Genomic DNA, 20,064 nt, shown 5'->3' on the forward strand with positions numbered 1-20,064 from the left:
GAAGATGAATGAAGGTCTTACGGGTGTGGAATGACATGAGGGTGAGTAATAAATGACAATTTTCATTTTTTGGTGAACTAACCCTTTAACAATAATGATCTTTTTCTCCACTAGGGGGCAGCAAAGCCTCAACTTACTGTAAAATCAGATTAGGTTTGCATTGCACAATAACAAGTCAACTTTTACTTTTTAATGCATGGATGATGTAACCTACTGCAAGTGGAGTATATCTGCATGCAAGTGGAGTATATCTTCAAGTAAGATGTCTTAGAATTTGAGAAGAAAATGCAAATTTACACTAGTATTTATTTGTTTAAATAGTCTGAATATCTCTGTTCTGTCATTTGCTACAGAGGCCAATCATTTGCTATTATCATAACTTTCAAGCATTGCTGAGACATTAGTTTTCATTTACAAGTGTCTGTGAATGTGAGAAGGCACATTAAATGACTGATTTTTCAAAGAGCCCACATAGCTTCAGGGGGAATTATGAAATATAAATATAATCTACAACTGGTAAGGATTTTAGAAAGCTACTATACATTCCCATTACTTAGAAGACTGATGTATCTTTTGAAATTATCATGTGGCATTTTGGTTCAATGCAGCCAGCTGTTGGCAGATGGGAAAGCACATGGAGTGTAAAGTTGAGGCAAAGCGCGCAGCAAACCCACAGTCTAGTTCATGCACAAAGTCACTACCATTACCAATGAGGGGATGTGCCAGGGGCCACAGGCCCGGGGGCCACAGTACACTACATAGAAACTGGCTAATAGCTCTACTTCTGTACATGCTACATATCTTCACCCACTCTCTTCTCACTTAAGACTGAATCCATCTGCTAGACCCTGAAACTCACTCATGACCCCTGACCTCTGACAGTGGCCAGTTTTCATTCTTCTTTCCTTCATCTTCATGATAAAAGTCACCCTTCAGGTGACATTGTGGTGGTGAGCACTGTTTAATACTCTCTTCCAAATCTGGACCCTCTACCCTTCCACACTTTCAAAAGGACATGTTCCCTTCATCCTTCGCGTCCCTCAAAACACTAGGCATGCTTCATGCCTTCAAAACATCCAAAGAGTGAAAAGCACATCTAGATGGAAGCTGCCAGGTACTGAGGTTGTAGTTCATGCAGGAAGCCTGGGTTCAATCTTGAGAGATAAGTCATACAGTGTGTCCTCATCCATAATCAAGGTCTTATCCAGAAGATACTGTGTGACCTGGACACAAAAACAGTACATTACATGAAAACGGTTAGATTAAAGATTACAAATTAGAGTAGAAGTAGATTAAATAAGAAACTATATGAATAAAAATGACACATATTGCACACAAAAGTTTAAAACAGTTCATAAAAAAACACTAGAAAGAACAGGATGTGATGATTCATCTGGAGTCCAATATGCTCATAACTATTTCACATCATATTTAAAAGCACACAATCTCATAAGCACAAAAAGCAACTTTTCAAACCCCTGGCAAGACTTACAATGCACACATACAGTAGAGGTTTACTGTTTTGGTTCAAAAGTTTGGGGTTGGTACAAGATTTTTTATTGTTTTTGAAAGAAGTCTCTTATTTTCACAAGATTGCATTTATTTGATCAAAGAATACAGTAAAAACAGCAATAAACAGCAATAACTGTTTGCTGATTTTATATATTTTAAAATGTAATTTATTCCTGCGATGGTAAAGCTGAATTTTCAGCATCATTACTGAACAGTCTTCAGTGTCACATGATCCTTCAGAAATCATTCTAATATGCTGATTTGCTGCTCAAGAAACATTTCTTATTATTATCAATGTGGAAAACAGTTTGCTGCTTAATATTTTTGCGGAAACTGAGATAAATATTTTTTTCAGAATTCTTTGATGAATAGAAACTTCAAAAGAACAGCATTTATTTGAAATATAATTTTCTGTAACATTAAAAATGTGTTTACTGTCACTTTTAATCAGTTGAATGCATTTTCTATATTTAATTTAATTCCTGAATAATTTAAACTTACTTAACCCAAACGTTTAAACTGTAATGTATATACTTATTTAAGTAAATAAGTAATTACAATCATATGTGATAATAATAAAAAGCTGAGGTTTAAATACAACTGCAAAATATGTAATCAACTATATATATATATATATATATATATCACTCCGCTTGAAGCAACTGTCATGGCGGCTGAGCAAATCCACCGTATTTTTTACAACTTATTGTACCACGAACTGTAGTTTTAAGAGTTTTTTTTTAGGCGAGAATGTAGTTGTTTAGACCTGAAATACGTGACTCATATTTAATCATGAATTCATGACGGAAAGAAGTAGTTCTGCACAAAAGAGGGTTTTAAAGACACTCCATTGTTATTTCTTATTTATTTACACACTGCTGTCGAACTGTTGAATAAACGCAATATCACACTCATAGCCGTGCGATATGGCTGTATATCAGCACGCTGTAATTACCTACTACGGCACTCAGTCGTGCTGATATACAGCCATATCGCACGGCTATGAGTGTGATAGTTATAACAGCAGTCATTGAATGTCTCTTAATTACACTTTTAATTAATGAAATGGTATAAGCAGTCTGCATGCCTGAGATCAATCAAATGATATATAGTAATGTTACTGAAGCAACAGGAATAGATGGAGGTGTCAGGACTTGATCTGAATATGAATGATTTGTCTAACCTTTGGTTGGTGCTCAATTCTGTAGGGAGTTTGCTGGAACTGTCGGATCTCTCGTATGATATGAGATATCTGCAGACAGAGTGTCATGATTTATCTGTCTATCCACATTATCTCAAAGACACTAAATCAACAAATATTAATTAATCCCAGAGGAAATTATCCAGGATACGATATAATTTCTTACCATTCTCATCTTTGAGAAGTTAACCAGACCTTCCTCTGTGAAGTTTGGGGTTCCCTCTTCGATAAATGCGAGGTCTGTCAAGTACATACCCAGATATGGAACACAAGGTGGATTACAGCTGAAGAAAGACAGAAATGAGGTCACATACTGTACAAGTCATAAGTTATCAAACAAAGTGTCTCAAAATGTAGCAACAGCTCACTTTTTTAGAGTTTCCCTCAGGTTTTTAAACCTTCCCTCAGATGACACAGTCTTTTGAAGTTTGTCCATTAGTGCTTTAGTCTGTTTAAAAGGACACAACAGCGGTGAATAATTTAGCACACTGATATAATCTACTACACAAAATGTTACAGTGCAGTGCATCTCACACCTGTTTGCACACTTTAGCCCATGTCTTCTTTAGCCTGTAGATGGCGCTCCGGTTCAGGGCAGATGTGATCTCCAAGACACCATTATAATTGTTGAGACAACGGCAAATGTCAGCCACTGCTACCCATTTTTCAATAGAGCTGGCTCTAGAGCCAACATCTGTGTGGCTCATGATCTGGGAGGCCACGAGATTACTCATCTATACACAGAAAGAGAGAGACATTTTTATAACTGGAGGGGTGATCGGGGCTAGTTGTCACACTTTTTTACTCCAGTGAGCATTAATAGAGTAGGATTATTTTGGATTATTTCAATTTCTGTATAGACATACTATATACCTTAAAGCAGGAGTGTCCAATCCTGATCCTGGAAGGCCACTGTCCTGCAGAGTTTAGCTCCAACCCCAATTAAACACACCTGAACCAGCTAATCAAGGTTTTTAGGCATACAGGAAACTTCCAGTCAGGTGTGTTGTGGTAACTCTGCAGGACAGGGGCCCTCCAGGATTGAGTTTGGACACCCCTGCCTTAAAGTGTTGGCTACAAAAAAAAACAAAAAACAACAACAACAGATTATTTCCACCATTATTGGAAACAATATACAGTTCAATGGACACATTTTGTGACAACATGGCCCAATATATTTGCCATGTTACACAGCATATTCGTTGCAAAATTTTAAAGGTAAGAACTGTGAGATATTAAAGAATACATCTATCGGCAAAAATGTAGATGTTAACAAACACCATTGTTGCAGCAAACGAATACTGTAATGTATAACATTTAAACTTAAAACTCAATAAAAATGCAACATGACTGGACTGATATTTATGAAAAACATTTTTGTGAAATCACCCAATCTTTTATATAGGATTTTTTTTTTTTTCATAAATATATATTTCATAAATATCAGCTCAAATCATGATGAATGGATGAAATCTTTCATTTTTGGATGAAAAGATTTCTTATCTTTTCATAAACAATTGTAAACAAAGTTATAATATTCGCAGATTCCATGTTATCTGAAAATGGTTGTTTGTCATGTGTTTTAAGGCATTACACTTTGGGTGTAACAATGAATAGATGGATATTACAATGTATCATAACTATTGTTACAATTATTCATGCGAATATACAATGCATTATAAGGTGATTTACAAGGCATACTTAATGCATTACAAATACTTTTATCAATACTTTCATATAAAAAGTCTTTAAGTAACGTGTCACCAAATATTCTAATTTGGGACCTTTTGAACTAGTAACAACTAGAATAAAACTAAAATAAAATAAAATAAAAAATGCAAGACCACTACTAGAGAAATCTACGTGTATTATACTTTTGACTCTATACCTTATACTTACTGAGATATGGTACACTTCTACGTGTGACAACTAGCCCTGGTATCTCCTATAACTAGCTAAGCTAAGAAGCAGATAGATATTTCCATATATACTCACATCATTGAAGTGCTGACTTGTCTTCATGATGTATGGAGTTCTCTCTGACTTGTCTGTCTTCATCCATCCTTGGCCCAGGAACTCCCTACAGCAAGAACACAGTCAGTGTATTCTGATAGAAGTGTGTCTGCAGAGGCTTCTTCTCTCATGAACACAGGAGCTTTTTTTCAGGCCCATAATGAAAAAGTTCAGTAAAGCTGACATAGAATTTTTCATGCATTTTTTTTCTCTGGTGTCTTTAGAGGCTTGAAGTCTGCATCTTTCTGTATGGTGTTGAAGCTCTACTCACTCGTAGGGAATGCTCCTGAAGACGATGTGATCGAGAAGAGTGATTTGTTCAGCTAGCTCCATTGCTGACAGAGATTCGAAACACTCGGCCTTTGGGCATTCAGCCTGGATGAGATAAATAGACACATAAAAAGTTCTTTACTGTGACAAATGGCACTGTAATTGTTTAATGACTCTTTCAGGTATTATACATACTGCATATTTAGAAAGTATATGAAATCATGTATTTGTTACTGTATCGGTTTTTTCAGTAACTGAAAAGGGATCATAAATTTTAAAAAATGTCATGATTTACTCTCCCTCAAGTCTTTCTTTCTTTGATGGAACACAAAAGAATGCATGTTCATGCTGCTATTTTCCATACAATGAAATTGAATGTCATGTTCCAAAAGGGGGGGGGGGGGAAGCCATATGACAGATATGTGTGAGGAACAGACTGGAATTTAAATCAATATTAAAGGAAAATAATGCTTGATAGATGTGGTCATCATTCACTTTCATTGCACAGAAAAGAACAGCATGAACATTCTTCAAAACACCTTCTTTTGTGTTACATAGAAGAAAGAAAGTCATATAGGTTTCAAACAATTTTGAGTGAACTATCCCTTCAGCAATGTAAACGGGTCAATGAGGTGACGCATCATTTTTTTTGTCCAAAGGCCTTAATATTAATAAAAAACAAAGATATGACATCCAAAGTATGTAAGGTAGTACAACTAGATCTCTTTTATTGAATCAAAAAGGTTTTAATTATATTTTGCAATAAAGGTATTTTAAAAATTTTGAAGTGTCAAAAGGTAATTCAGTTTAACCGTCCAAAGGCCAATACAGCCATTTCATTTGTGATTAAAATATCTTAAAATGTAATAAATGTATATATTTTTTATTCTGGTATGATTTTACAACATCATATATCAACATAGTGCAAAATGGTATAAAAAGTATCTGTAGAAGTCATTGCTGTTATGAGAAAAAATGTCCGGAAAAATGAATTTCATTGATGTCATTTGGAGTAACCAATATAAAGGGACCATTTTGGATCAAGTCATGTGGTCAGTGTCATGTGACAGTATGTGACATCATTCAGACACCTGCAAAGGACCACATGGTCATGAAGCAAAGTAACTAACGCTCTCTTAACTAATTGAAAAATTCATGTTTTCACTTGCCATGTCCTGAAACATCAGGTCATTCAGTACAACCATGAAAAATGTTGTCATATTTTAAAAACTTGTACTAAATATAAAATGTTTGATTGTCCTTTTGCTAGCTAGCTATCAAGCTAACTTGCTAGCTAGCTAGATATCAGCCTGTTAGCATTGTTTGAAAATATCGTCATTCGGTATAACCAAAATTTTGGTTAAACCAAATGACTTTTTTGGTGACAAATTTTGTCCATCTTGTAAAAATTGACTAAAGAAGTGTTAACTGATTATAAAAACCACATAATCTCATTGTTAACACTTAATAAAACGTTAAAATTAATTATATCTCCATTACGTTTTTTTTTTTTTTTTTTTTTACACTTCTAAAAACCTTATTCGTCAATGACCCAAACATTCTATTCTGGGAAACACTCTTTAATGGCAAAGTGCAAAATACCATGCTGATGCTGATTTGACGGCTAGTAATTACACATACTTGTACAAATATATGAACTTATGAAAATCTATAATTAAACTGCCAGTTAGCGATGAGTGACTGTTGGTTGTGTTTTCATTGGCACAGACACTTTTCAATTAACACAGTAGGTGAGGATTTCAGAAGCAAGATAAGGGTGTGTGTGTGTTCAGGGAACATGTTATCAAAACGTGCCCTTGCGCGCACACACAATCACACACACATACACACACCCACACACACACAAGCATGCTGTGTTTGTAATTAGTGAGCCCAGTATGCTGCTGCCATAGCACATTATATCATACAGCCGTGTGTGTTTGTGTGAATACATTTATCTGCATTCAGCCTATAAACAATGGTGGATAAGAAACATTAAAATCAACTAATGTATCTCATTAAAAAATGTATCTCTGTCCTTCTAAAACACAGAATGCTGCATAAAATGTTTATTAAATGTATAATATAAGCAGAGGAATAAGTGGAACTGACTGCATAATAAAGTACATCTGCATAGAGTGCAGATGCCTCTTTTACAATATTAATAAACATCAGTCTTATCACATAAAATAATAGCTATTTTTCCTACACTGCCAATGACATGCTTATCAAACAAGAGAAAACCCTCCAAAACCATGCCTCTAAATTGAAACTCAGCAGATATCACTAGCAGGGCTTTGAAATGTAACAGCATGATCATTTACAACAATACATGGATATTTCAGAAAGGAAATACTCCTGAAATGTCTTTTAGAGTGTGTTTCTGTGTGCACTGGTGTTGCTCTGTAGTTTGCATGTGGTGGACTGCAACAGGCGCTCCGTCTCGCTGTTTGAAGTTGTAATTAGAGTCCTGCTGCTCAGAGATTTGCAGTTTGAACATGTAATTCAGTCCCCAAGCCTGATGCTGCCTCATAAGGCATGCCAAACTCTGCCTTTCCTCTGAGATCTAAACCTTAGGTGGCTGCTCAACGGTATCAATCAATGTAATAAGTGTATTGTCTGTCTCTATGTCTGTCTGTCTGTTTGTCTATCTATCTATCTATCTATCTTTGATTTGATAAGTCCCACATGTCAACACAGGAAAGAAAACTGCACTTCTCAAGCAATTTCATTGGGTCTATAAACATGTAAAAAAGACTATAACATATTCTCACCATCTGAAGAATGTCCTCAATCTTCAATTGTGCATCGTCCTGGTCATCTTGAGAAAGGGCACTGTGGAGAAAAAGCCAACTTCCTCTAATCAGCTTTCATGTATCCCTTGAAAATAAAATCTCAAAAAAGATCTACATTTATATTCAAAGACACTCCCGTTCAGAGTGACTTTCGGAAAGTGCTTTAGTTTTAATGTGCGAGAGTTTGTGCTTATGTAACCTGCCTTAGTATGTTTGCTGTGGCTTTCCTCTCCTGGGGAAGAAGGTCGGGGTCTCTCAACACCTCTTCTAGCAGACAGATCACACCCATCTTCAGCTCTCCATTCATTTCAAAGTCCTGAAACCCACCACACACATAATATCACGTTCCACAAACATGTGAGACCCATGCATAATAAATTAAGCTAAGCAAAGTCTAATGGGTTGACAACCCGATGGCTGAAATCAACTACTGGGTGAATCTAAACTCATTTCTCTGACATGCAGAGGTCTTTTTTCACACTAATGCAAATGAATCCAACGCAAATTCTGTGTGTACACTGCAAAATATTATGAATCTGTATTTTTTTTTCTTGTTTTCCAGTAGAAACATCTAAACTTTGCAAGCAAAATGACATATAATATTTAAGACTTGTTTTCAAAGAACATATCTTGAATTAAGATTTTTAGAATTTAGTGAGATTTATGCTTAATTTATCTATGGGCAAACATCAGACATACATAATTTTGCTTCAAGCTAATTTATCTTGTTTTGAGAATGTTTAGATATATTTACTGGAAAGCAAGAACAAAATACAGATTAATAAAATGATTGTATGCAGTGTGTAGTCTGATTCATGAAAGTGTTGGCATTAAAGATTGCACACTCTCCATTAGCGCTCATCAGAAGCTATGCTACAGTACCTCAGCTCTACAGTTTCCCAGTGCAATAATCAACAGCTAACCCAGCCTTTCTTCTGTCTCTCTGTGCCTGCAAGCACTGCAGGTGGGTGGCTATAATCTCTTGTGTTACAGTTAAAGCATTCTTCACTTCTGGCTTCATAAAGCCCCACATCTATTAAACAGTCGATGTTCTTTGCTGTTTTTCCCCCCATTCACTTTAGGTTTATTGTTGAAATAATTTGGCCATCGGGACCAAAGCTTTCAGCTAATTTGATCTATCCTTGTTTGTACCATCTGTGTTTAGAGCACTTTCATCTGCCAGTTTTTGAGCTTACTAATAATCTTGATCCTGACACAAAAAATGTAAATACTCCTCTGCAAAGGAACAGTTATTCAAAATAGCATAAGTGACATGATTTAAACAAACCAATTAATTAGTACATAATATTTTGTGCAGCCTTTCAAATGCAAATGCATAAACCACTTGAGTGTTTGTGCTCTGCTGTTCTCAGAGTATGAGTACTCTCATGTTTGATATGCTAGACTGTAGTTAGCATAATGGGCAACTTTGCTTATTCCTATCAAGCTTCCATTATACAGTATATGTTTTAACATACTGGATAAATGATCCTTTTTACTTTCTTAAGATATATTTGCCAGATATTATTCTTCCCGCTAACAGAAATATTAAGACAAAGAAGCAGAACCGGATCAATTTAGCTATTTCTGAACCTAAACTAAACTAAACTTAACCTTAACTAAACCTAAAGTTAACTATTTAAAAAATATTTTTGTTAAAGGCACAATGTGTAAGATTTTTATATTAAAATATCCAAAAACCACTTGCACAGTGTTATATATTTCGTTCAGCTGTGTACTTACATTATCCTAAATGTTTCCAAGAATTTGTAAATTCTGAGAAATTCACAATTTTCAATAGCACCTGTCCCTCCCTTGTCACTTGTCGCCTGTCAATGACGTAATATTTGCATTATCCCTGGTTTCCACTTGTTCTGCATAGTAACCATGGCAAGACACGGACAGCTGCATAACGTCTAACGGCACGCGGTTGTTGTTTTGTTCAAATATTATGGACCATGGCAAGCAAACTTTGGGACAAAAGGAGAAATAAAATGAGGATCAATAATGGCGTGGCGTTTCCGAGGTGGCGAGAGCTTCGCGACAGACTTTGACTTGACAGAGACGCTGCTCTTGCACATTATTAGACAAGGTAAGCAAATCTACATAAGACTAATCAATGTTATATAGCTTAGCACAATGAAATGTTAAAATATCATCAGTATGATATTCTAATGTTGATCTAGCTTACTGTTAAGTCTCATACTGCCAACAAACTAATACATAGAATAACATTACAACTTTCAACACACTCAAATGCAGTTTAGTATGATAGTGTAACTAGACCAAGTGAAACAGTGCTGCGTAACCTCACAATTTTAATTCGTCAAATAAACTGTATGAGTAGTATTTTAGCACTTGCGAGTAGATCGGTAGAATGAAATGTCCTCATTCCTTTATATACCCTGGGACTCGCGTGTGGCACTGATATCTGTCTCTCATTAGCAATCGCGCCCGCGATTCTCGGCCACGCCCTGCTACATACCACAGTCATGTTAAAAAACATGGGCTGTTCCTCAATTCCAAGAACGCAGAGAACGGACTTGTGTTCTCGTGGAGTCCGGTCTTGCCAGGCGACCTTGAAAGAAGGAACTCGGAAGGACGCGAGGAAACAGAACGCATCCTTGTGAGAATTGAGATGTGCTGCGATCTTGTTGCTCAACTGACCGTACCAGCATATTATAAGTAGCGGCTAATGAACAATAAATGCAATATAACATTACAAACAAATGTAATAAATATATCATATTATTATAGACACTTCAAATAATAATCTTACGAAAATATTTATGAAAATAAGTAGCCTTTGTGTTACCTATGCTTTGTCAATGTTAAGATTATTTTTATATGCCAATAAAAATACTGCAGGCTTTCTTCAGGTTATCACTTTATTCAAAAAAAACAAACAAACAAAAAAACAAACAAATGTTTACTTTCACGAGGCGTCCCGTATTTGCGAGCTTGTAGCAGGAATCTCATAAGGGAGAACGAGAACTTTAAAGCTTGCAGGCTTCCGTACGTCAACCGCCTGCAGCGTCTTCTGGGATTTTTAACGGTTCGATTCTCTCAAGTCTGCATTCGATGCATCCTCCATATCAAGAACACATCCGGGTACTTTCATGCGTCCTCTGTTTTTACGTTCTTGAGTATTGGAATTGAACTTTGACGGTTGATGATGACGTAGAGTGAGAAAACAAGGACGCAAGATCGCTTAAGAACTCATATTAAAAAACAACCATGCATTCACTCATCCATAAACATTATTCCCCATAAACATTATTAGATCTATCGGCATGACAAGTTCCATGATTCCACGCCTCTTCACTGCATCATCAATCTACGGCTTTGTTATTGTTTTGAAGAGTTTAGCGACCCCTAGCAGCGAAAAAAATAGGCCTACATATTGTGCCTTTAAGTGAAATAAAGATGAAATAAAATATAAATATTAGATGAAAAACATAGAAAATATTAGTATATAATACTAAAATGTGAGCTAAAATTAAAATGAAAATAAAGGGGAATTTAAAAAAACACATGACACATGAACTTTAATGACATCCCATTCTTAATCCGTAGGGTTTAATATGGAGTTGGCCCACCGTTTGCAGCTATAACAGCTTCAACTCTTCTAGGAAGGCTTTCCACAAGGTGTAGGAATGTGTTTATGGGAATTTTTGACCATTATTCTAGAAGCGCATTTGTGAGGTCAGGCAGTGATGTTGGCGAGAAGGCCTGGCTCGCAGTCGGGAGCATGAAATTGTCCAAAATGTCTTGGAGAAGCATTAAGAGTTCCTTTCACTGGAACTAAGGGGCTAAGCCCAACCCCTGAAAAACAACCCTACACCATAATCCCCCTCCACCAAACTTTACACTTGGCACAATGCAGTCAGGCAAGTACCGTTCTCCTGGCAACCGCCAAACCCAGACTTGTCCATTGGATTGCCAGACAGAGAAGCGTGATTCGTCACTCCAGAGAACACGTCTCCACTGCTCTAGAGTCCAGTGACGGCGTGCTTTACACCACTGCATCCGACGCTTTGCATTGCACTTGGTGATGTAAGGCTTGGATGCAGCTGCTCGGCCATGGAAACCCATTCCATGAAGCTCTCTGCGCACTGTTCTTGAGCTAATCTGAAGGTCACACAAAGTTTGGAGGTCTGTAGCTATTGACTTTGCAGAAAGTTGGCAACTTCTGCGTACTGTGCGCCTCAGCATGCGCTAACCCCGCTCTGTGATTTTACGTGGCCTACCACTTCGTGGCTGAGTTGCTGTTGTTCCCAATTGCTTCCACTTTGTTATAATACCACTAACAGTTGACCGTGGAATATTTAGTAGTCAGGAAATTTCACGAATGGACTTATTGCACAGGTGGCAACCTATCACGGTACCACGTTTGAATTGACTGAGCTCCTGAGAGCGACCCATTCTTTCACAAATGTTTGTAGAAGCAGTCTGCATTTCTAGGTGCTTGATTTTATACACCTGTGGCCATGGAAGTGATTGGAACACCTGAATTCAATGATTTGGAGGAGTGTCCCAATACTTTTGGCAATATAGTGTGTGTATATATATATATATATATATATAATCACAATAGTACAGTAAAAAAAAAAAAATTATGTTGTGAAATATTATTACAAATTAAAAGTTAAAAGAACTGTTTTCTATTTGAATATATTTTAAAATGTAATTTATTCCTGTGATGACATTGAATTTTCAGTATCATTACTCCAGTCTTCAGTGTCATACGATCCTTCAGAAATCATTCTAATACTGATTTGCTGCTCAAGAAACATTTATTATTATTATAAATGTTGAAAACAGTTGTGCTGCTTAATATTTTTGTGGAAATGGTGATACTTTTTACAGGATTCTTTGATGAATAGAAAGCCCAATGAACAACATTTATTTGCAACATTTATTAAATGTATTAAAATATTTATTAAATAGAATTTTTTTGTAAACTTATAAATGTCTTCACTGTCACTTTTGATCAGTTTAATGTATCCTTTATGAATAAAAGTATTAATTTATATCTCTATTTTTAATTTTACCACAAATGTTTGAATGGCATCATTGTTTCCCACTACTTTGAAGTACATTTGAGCTACTCCTTACTATCCACTAAATTCTTCACCTTTCTCTCTCTAGACAACCAGCATTTGTAAACATTCCTCCTCTCATGTTTCTCTTATCCGCATCTTTCACCTGTGCAACCATAAAGGTCACTTCTAACAAGCTCTCTCTGTGTGAATTTGTCTGGCTGTTCTTAGCATAAACTGACAAAGGGTTAAAACAGATCAATGCAATTAGCCCACACTTTGCCTTCACTCAAAGCGAGGTAAAAGCTGAAAAAGAGAAGCTTATTTCAGAAGGCCATTATGAGAAACTGTTTCCACTGCAGCACGTAATTATGTTGGCTGTGTGTGAGGTCCTGTGACTGTGTGAGTATTTTAGTTTTACTCTGAATAGTTGTCAATATTAATGTTATAATATCCTATGCTTTGACTCATAAAAAAGTTGGCAGGGACTGAAATTATCTTTTATCTCTATGAGTTAATGGTCATATTATAACACAGATCAATATGATGAATACCTGGCTTTAAAAGCAAACCAAGCACTGCTGAAAAAGCTGAATCAATAAAGATACAAAAATAAACTGTAGTTTGTACATTGTGTACAAGTATGTAAATTTTTATGTTAAAATACTTTTTACTATTCCAACTGAATGTGCAGATCCAAAGTCATTTGTATTCCCCTGAAAAGTGTAACACTGTGGCTTTTTAGGTTTTTCAAAACATTGCTCTGTGTATTCATGTATGCCAGACTTCCTGACAAAGCAACATTAAGGGCTGGTTCACACAGAATGCGTTTTTTGCTGTTAAAAATGAGAGACACAGGTCAGTGGAACAAAAAAAGCACAATGTCTTCTGAAAGAACTTCTTTCAACTTGAGCGCCGCATATTTGAAATACTTTTTCATGTGATAGACATTGCGAAAGACACAAGACGGTTAAAGATGTCTCTAACTCCAACCAATGATATAGACGGGAAAAAGTTTAAAAAAAATCAATATTCTTTCAAATCCATTTGTTTGGATGCTACTGGCACAGAAATTGCAAACTTCGCCTTTAATAGCTTCTCTTTGAAGAAATGCATTTTGATCCAGTGGTTGCTGTGTTAATTAAGGTTTGGTACTGTTTATGTAAGGTAATTGGTTTCCCTTGTGAAAATAACATGGAAATTGTGAAGAGGTGTTACGCTTCCTCTGCCCTGTAAAATATGAGGCCTGGGGGTTAGCATGTGTTCACAGCCAGAGCCTGGACTAAAATGTAAAAGTGCCTGTGATAAAATATTAGTCAATCAGCAGGGAGGGAGAAGAAGACACAGATTAGTGTGACACTACTGTTTTAGGTACGTAATGACACACAATGTGTCTGTGAGGCGAATGAAACATACTGTAAGCTGATGCTGAAGACAGACCTGTGAGTGTTTGGAGACCCAATGGCGCAGGACGTTCAGAACTCTGTTGGTAGCCGCCCGACGTATAATGAACTCCTTGTCACAAGTCCGCTCAGAATTATTAAAAACTGCAAAGGAATATACACACTGTGAGGGTAATACAGACCTGTAATATCCAGGCTCTCGTTTCAGATTGTAGAAGAAATATGTATGGATTACACATGATCAAGAGCTTATTTGAAAAAAGGTGAACAAAATTAAGGTATTTTAATACATAAATACAGACATACCTGTCATTTGCTTCACTATCAAATTTACTGCCACTACACTACACAATAGATAGTACAATTGCAAACACAGCACCACTATACCTGTAGTTGCAATGCTGGAATGGCATAAGTTGAAACCACAAAGTGGCATAAAAGAACTATTAAAGGGTTAGTTCACCCAAAAATGAAAATTCTGTCATTAAAGACCCCCTGTGGTGAAAATCAAGTTTTTAATGTTGTTTATATATCTATGTGGTGTTTTCAATATGCTTTAAGACAAACCATGTGCAAATTCATATGTCAACACCATTGCTGAGTATTTTCTCCTTAAAACTGCAGTGAAAAAAGACCCACAGTTTGAAATCGCTGGTGTCTGTTACATCACAAACTACCTTGTAACCAATCACATCATGTTCCGGCTGGCTTTAGCATATCATTAACAGTGAACTAGCAGGGGGGTCTCGAGAGAAGCCAAGTTATCACTGTATATTTTTCTGTTGATTTGAAAAATTGTGTAGATTTAGCAGTATAGCGGGTGTATGATGTATATTATGATGAACTATATGACTTTCTCCACTGACGTTCTGAGTTTTTCAAAGCGTTTGTAAGGATACTGATTGTTAGAAGACAGCTGTCTGACTCTGAGATGACGAAAGGGAACATGGTTTGTGTAACATTAGCAACACATTATTAGCTGTTTGATAACAAGCAAAAGACTAATCATATTAATCACCGTTATATGTCTGATGTTGTAAAAGAGCGATACCATTGTGCAGCTTTTACCTCAGTAAGTTGACCGAGTGGATCTCTGAGCTCGTGTGAGTGAGTGGAGGCGGGGCTAACTTGCATGTTCATTGATCCACGTATATATTAAATGAGGCAAGGGTGTGGAGTTACATTCAAGCTATTTTAAGACAAAGAAATTTTTTTTCCATGGGAAAAAAAGTTTAAATATGTAATTTTGTTAATCAAAGATGAGTTTTAAGGGATAAAATTATTGACTACAGGGGAACTCACCCTCATGTCGTTCCAAACCTGTAAGCCATAACCTCTGAAGATGACCTTCGTTCATCTTCAGAACACAAATTAAGATATTTTTTGATGAAATCCGAGAAGTATCTGACTCCTCCTTAGACAGCAATTTAACCACCACTTTCAAGCACCAGAAAGGTACTAAAGATATCGTTATAATAGTCTACGTGACTGCAGTGGTTCAACCTTAATTTTATGAAGTGATGAGAATACTTTTTGTGTGCAAAAACAAAACAAAAATAACGACTTTATTCAACAATATCTTCTCTTCTGTGTCATTGTCATACGTCATGTTTACGTCCAGCGCTTCCAGGTTGTACGTCAGAATGCCGGCTCATTATTGGCCGGCTCCTGCGTCAGCATCAAACGCATGCCTCGTGCTGCTCACGTGAAGGTCTTTACGGGTTTGGAACGACATGAAGGTGAGTAATTAATGAAAGAATTTTCATTTTTGGGTGAACTAACCCTTTAATATAATTCTTTCTGATTGTATTTAGTAGAATGAGAGAATGTTAGTTTAGACAAGTAAGATTATTAGGGCTTTTTAGAGTTTATTCTAAGTAAATTATCCTTAATTCAACATGTAGATCTTGAGGCAGCTATTCCTGTTATGATTTTGAACATTGTTCTGTCATTGAGGGATGAAAACGGAGAAGCTATTAGATCTGCAGAAACTGCAACAGCTGTATTTGTAAAGTGAATTTCAATAGCATATGAAGCTTTGCACATCTCTTGGGTTCTGTGAGTGGTGCAATGTACCTGGAGGGCTGCTGTGTCCAGCTGCTGCTGTGGCAATAGCAAATGCAGAGGCTGGAGAAACAGAGCAGCGTGAGTTCTCAGCTGACTGGACTAGAAAAAAATATTGAGAGATTAAGATTTAATAACTGATGACCATTTTTAGAGAAAAATATTTAATCACCCCAAAAGGGTGAACTTTAAAGTCACTCAAAATTCTTTCAACTCTCAAGTCATACTAAACCAGTGCACACAAAGAATCCAAACAAAGGTTTTGTGTGATTAATAGACCAATAGGTTGGACCTCAATAACTTCAAACATAACTGAACACCATGATGTCAAACCTGTATGAATCAGTTATATCTAGTAGGGCATTTCAGTACATTCATTACACAAAGCTATAGGATGGCTTGAGGAAACTTGGAATATAGCAGACACATTGTATTGATTTCTCTTATAATTATTTTTTGTCCTTTGGAGCTAAATAGCCCCTGGTCACTACGCACTTCTTGTCTGGAAAAGACTGAATATTATCTTTAAAGAAAAATGTGTGTGTGCTCCACAGCAGAAAAAAAAACAGCATACTGATTTGGAATGATATTATGGCGAGCAGATAATGACAGAATTTTTATTTTTGTGTGAACTGACCCTTGAAGTTTTCAGGGGATGTGTAGTACAGTTTGTACATAAAGCCATAATTATCACATATCTAGTTTTTCTGCTAATCCAGTGGTGATGCTTCAAAATGAAAGAGGTTTTTGCCCTTTAGTAACCATATTGAGTCAGCGACTGAGTGAACATATGGAAACAGCTTTTAATGGAAACTGAGAGAGCAGACATAATTCTAAACCATATACCATACATAAACATGACAGAATCAGATATGAATGCTTATGTTGAGCAAAATGAAGATGCAAAAGATACCCAATAAAAAGTCTGGATGGAACAACATCTTTGCTAATCAGAACCAATTAAAGTGCAGGTGGAATGTGTTATATATAATTTACTCCTGTCCCAACTCTCCCCATATATGGTTTTATTTAATGTCATCCAAGCACAATATTTCAGATCCAAGACTGTGACTGAGGCCATTTTGTAACAGAACTGGACTGCACTGAGCAAGTTTCGCTTAAGGAACCATTAGGAATGTTGGTTGCCCTCTCCTCTAAAATGAAAACTGAAAATATTATAAAAGAAACAAAAACTGAACATAAAGAGGAAAAAAAGAAACATAAAAAGACCGGTATAAAGGTGACTGCGTGTCTCAGCTACTGTACATAATACATGCAACAGGACTAATGGCAAAAGAGCTAGCAATATTGGAATGAAATTGTTACATTCACAGACTTATCTATTTTACCTTTAGAAAGTCATAACTCACCACTGTGTTTGACTCTACAGTTTGTCTCAAAAGAGGCCTGCACTGCCAAGAGAGCCAAACACCAATAGATATGCGCACGCTTACCTCCTGGCTGCCTGTAGCGGAGGTGGCGTGGAGTGGAGGGTGAGCGGCAAGGAGAGATTTCTCCTGGTTCACTGCTCTGGGGCGACTCTGGAATAAATTTGTCCAAAGACACTGACTCCAGCACAGCTGAGGGGAAAGTCAGACTCTTTATTAAAATGGATGATGCAACCCCTAATTTTTCAAAAATAAATGGTTTTAGGGCAACAGCTCCAGAAAAAAAAGAGAAACTAAAAAACTAAAAAAAAAAGAGAACTAAAACTAAAACTGAAATAAAAACTAAACATAAAAAAAACATAAAAATGAAATTAATAATTAAAACTATTAATAAAAACTAATAGTATCGCAGTGATACTAAAATAACACTATCATATTCTGGGCTATAGATACGACTAGGGACATATGTATATGAAAATGATTATTTTGCCTGGTTTATCGTTTGACAGACGGAGAAAAAAAAAAAAAAAAACTTAAAGGGATAGTTTACCTAAAAATGAAAATTCTGTCATCATTTACTCACGCTCAAGTTGTTTCAAACCTGTACGAATTTCTGTCTTTTGCTTAACACACACACAAAAAAAAGATATTTTGAAGAATGTCAGAAACCCCATTGACTTCCAGTGTATTTTTTTCCCCCCATACTACAGAATTCAATGGGATCCATCAACTGTTTGGTTACCCATATTCTTCAAAATATATTTTTTTGTGTTAAGCAGAAGACAGAAATTCATACAGGTTTGAAACAACTTGAGGGGGAGTAAATGATGACAGAATTTCCATTTGTGGGTGAACTATAAGTCTATTAGTCTATTAGTCTATAAGTCTGATCACAAAGTAATACGTGGCTTGATGCGGTGTTAAAGCCAATAGTTCACAATAAGGTTGACCTCAGAATATGGTGGATTTTATAGCAGAAAGAGGGAAAAACAATAGGGCTGGGACAATAAATCGATTCATCTCAATTCGTGAATCGATTCTGAGATTAGTTTCTAACAGCAGATGGCGCTCTAGCCTAGTTTTTAAACCGCACGCTCAAATGCACACGAAGAAGAGCGCTCGTGCATTCAGCTATGTACTTGCACCTCAGAATGCTTTTATGACACAAGATTAATGTAAACAGCTCACTGCAAACACCCTTGTAATTCGCTTCAACCTTTTCAAATTTTATGAATGATTATTTTATAGAAGGTTCAAGTGGTGTGTGTAAGGAATTGGATGCAAGCAGAATACGGCTGTTTCTAAAGCACGCAGTGCCATCTGCTGTTAAAAACTAAGCTTAGAATCGATTCAAGAGAGAATCGTGATGCATTCGGTAAATCTCAGAATCAATCCAGAATCATTTCTCGATTCGCAATTCAACGATTTATTGTCCCTGCCCTAAAAAACAATACAAGAAAATCTAAACTAGCAAACACAAGAAGCAAACCATCAGTAGTTCGCACACCAGAAATCCTAACCAAAGTCACTCAAAGACGTCCATTTCCTCGACACATTTCCATCTTTTGAATGTTTCTGAATAAGGAAAATGCCTTATTATTTGGTTGAGGTTTCAAACATTGCCTGCTTCTCATTCCCAGCTGCCTGGATGCCAGTATAATAGAGGGCCATAACCACAAGCATTATGGGTGTTTCGTCAAAAATCTTAAGTCCTCTGTTTTGCATTAAGGAGGGACACAATACAAGCACGTTTGCACTTTATTTGCGCGTGGATTTTATGTGGAGACAGGAGAATGCTGGTCAGACTAATAGCCTATAAAAGAAAATAACACATTAGTTTGGCCGTTAAGTTATTATGGTTTCAATGTAATTTGGAGCACCTACAGAAATTTTACTTAGAATATTCACTCTGCCAGCTACTTCTAGATGAAATTATGCTTTTAAAAAGGCAAAAGCCAGCTAATGAAGGTCGTGTTCATGAACATCCATGTTACTATCCAGCTAGTGTCTTGACCTACTTCCAACATCCCACCACTGCTCTATTCCAAAACATAGTGAGCTACAGAGGCACCGCATGATCCCAAGGTGAAGGCTTGTAAAATTAAAAATCTTACTTATGTTGGCTCATAAGATACCTTGTTTTGGCCATATAATAAGGCAGCATCGCATGTATCCTTCTTGGAAAAAGCAAACCCAGAATATATTGTGATAAACCCAGCAAAAAAGTAAATCCATGAAAGTAAATAATGATAAATTATAAAGCTTACATTTTATTCAATACTTCAATACCAAATATTTGTATGCACAACATATTTTTATGCTGTTAGCTTAGCAACACGCTAGCACCAAATTCTATAGCACAACAGTTCTCACCTA

The 20,064-nt window shown here is 36.3% G+C and overlaps 1 protein-coding gene across 9 annotated transcripts in view; it reads right to left on the reverse strand.

The window, feature by feature from the left end:
* Window positions 1-20,064, reverse strand: part of rasgrf2b (Ras protein-specific guanine nucleotide-releasing factor 2b) — a 66,493-nt gene continuing 46,429 nt past the window's right edge. For 3 of the 9 annotated variants that reach the window (XM_051895381.1, XM_051895384.1, XM_051895377.1), the window contains 12 exons: window positions 17,755-17,880; window positions 16,313-16,402; window positions 14,274-14,380; window positions 7,995-8,107; window positions 7,771-7,831; window positions 4,998-5,101; window positions 4,709-4,793; window positions 3,250-3,447; window positions 3,082-3,161; window positions 2,880-2,997; window positions 2,696-2,764; window positions 1-1,223 (listed from right to left, as the gene is read on the reverse strand). In XM_051895381.1, the coding sequence (XP_051751341.1) occupies window positions 1,131-1,223; window positions 2,696-2,764; window positions 2,880-2,997; window positions 3,082-3,161; window positions 3,250-3,447; window positions 4,709-4,793; window positions 4,998-5,101; window positions 7,771-7,831; window positions 7,995-8,107; window positions 14,274-14,380; window positions 16,313-16,402; window positions 17,755-17,880 (1,244 nt within the window). In that variant the 3' untranslated portion in view covers window positions 1-1,130. The remainder of the gene's footprint in view (window positions 1,224-2,695; window positions 2,765-2,879; window positions 2,998-3,081; window positions 3,162-3,249; window positions 3,448-4,708; window positions 4,794-4,997; window positions 5,102-7,770; window positions 7,832-7,994; window positions 8,108-14,273; window positions 14,381-16,312; window positions 16,403-17,754; window positions 17,881-20,064) is intronic. The other 6 variants (XM_051895382.1, XM_051895378.1, XM_051895380.1 and 3 more) reach the window with 6 other exon arrangements.

Source organism: Ctenopharyngodon idella, chromosome 5 (assembly GCF_019924925.1).
Source record: "Ctenopharyngodon idella isolate HZGC_01 chromosome 5, HZGC01, whole genome shotgun sequence".
NCBI classification, from domain to species: Eukaryota; Metazoa; Chordata; class Actinopteri; order Cypriniformes; family Xenocyprididae; genus Ctenopharyngodon; species Ctenopharyngodon idella.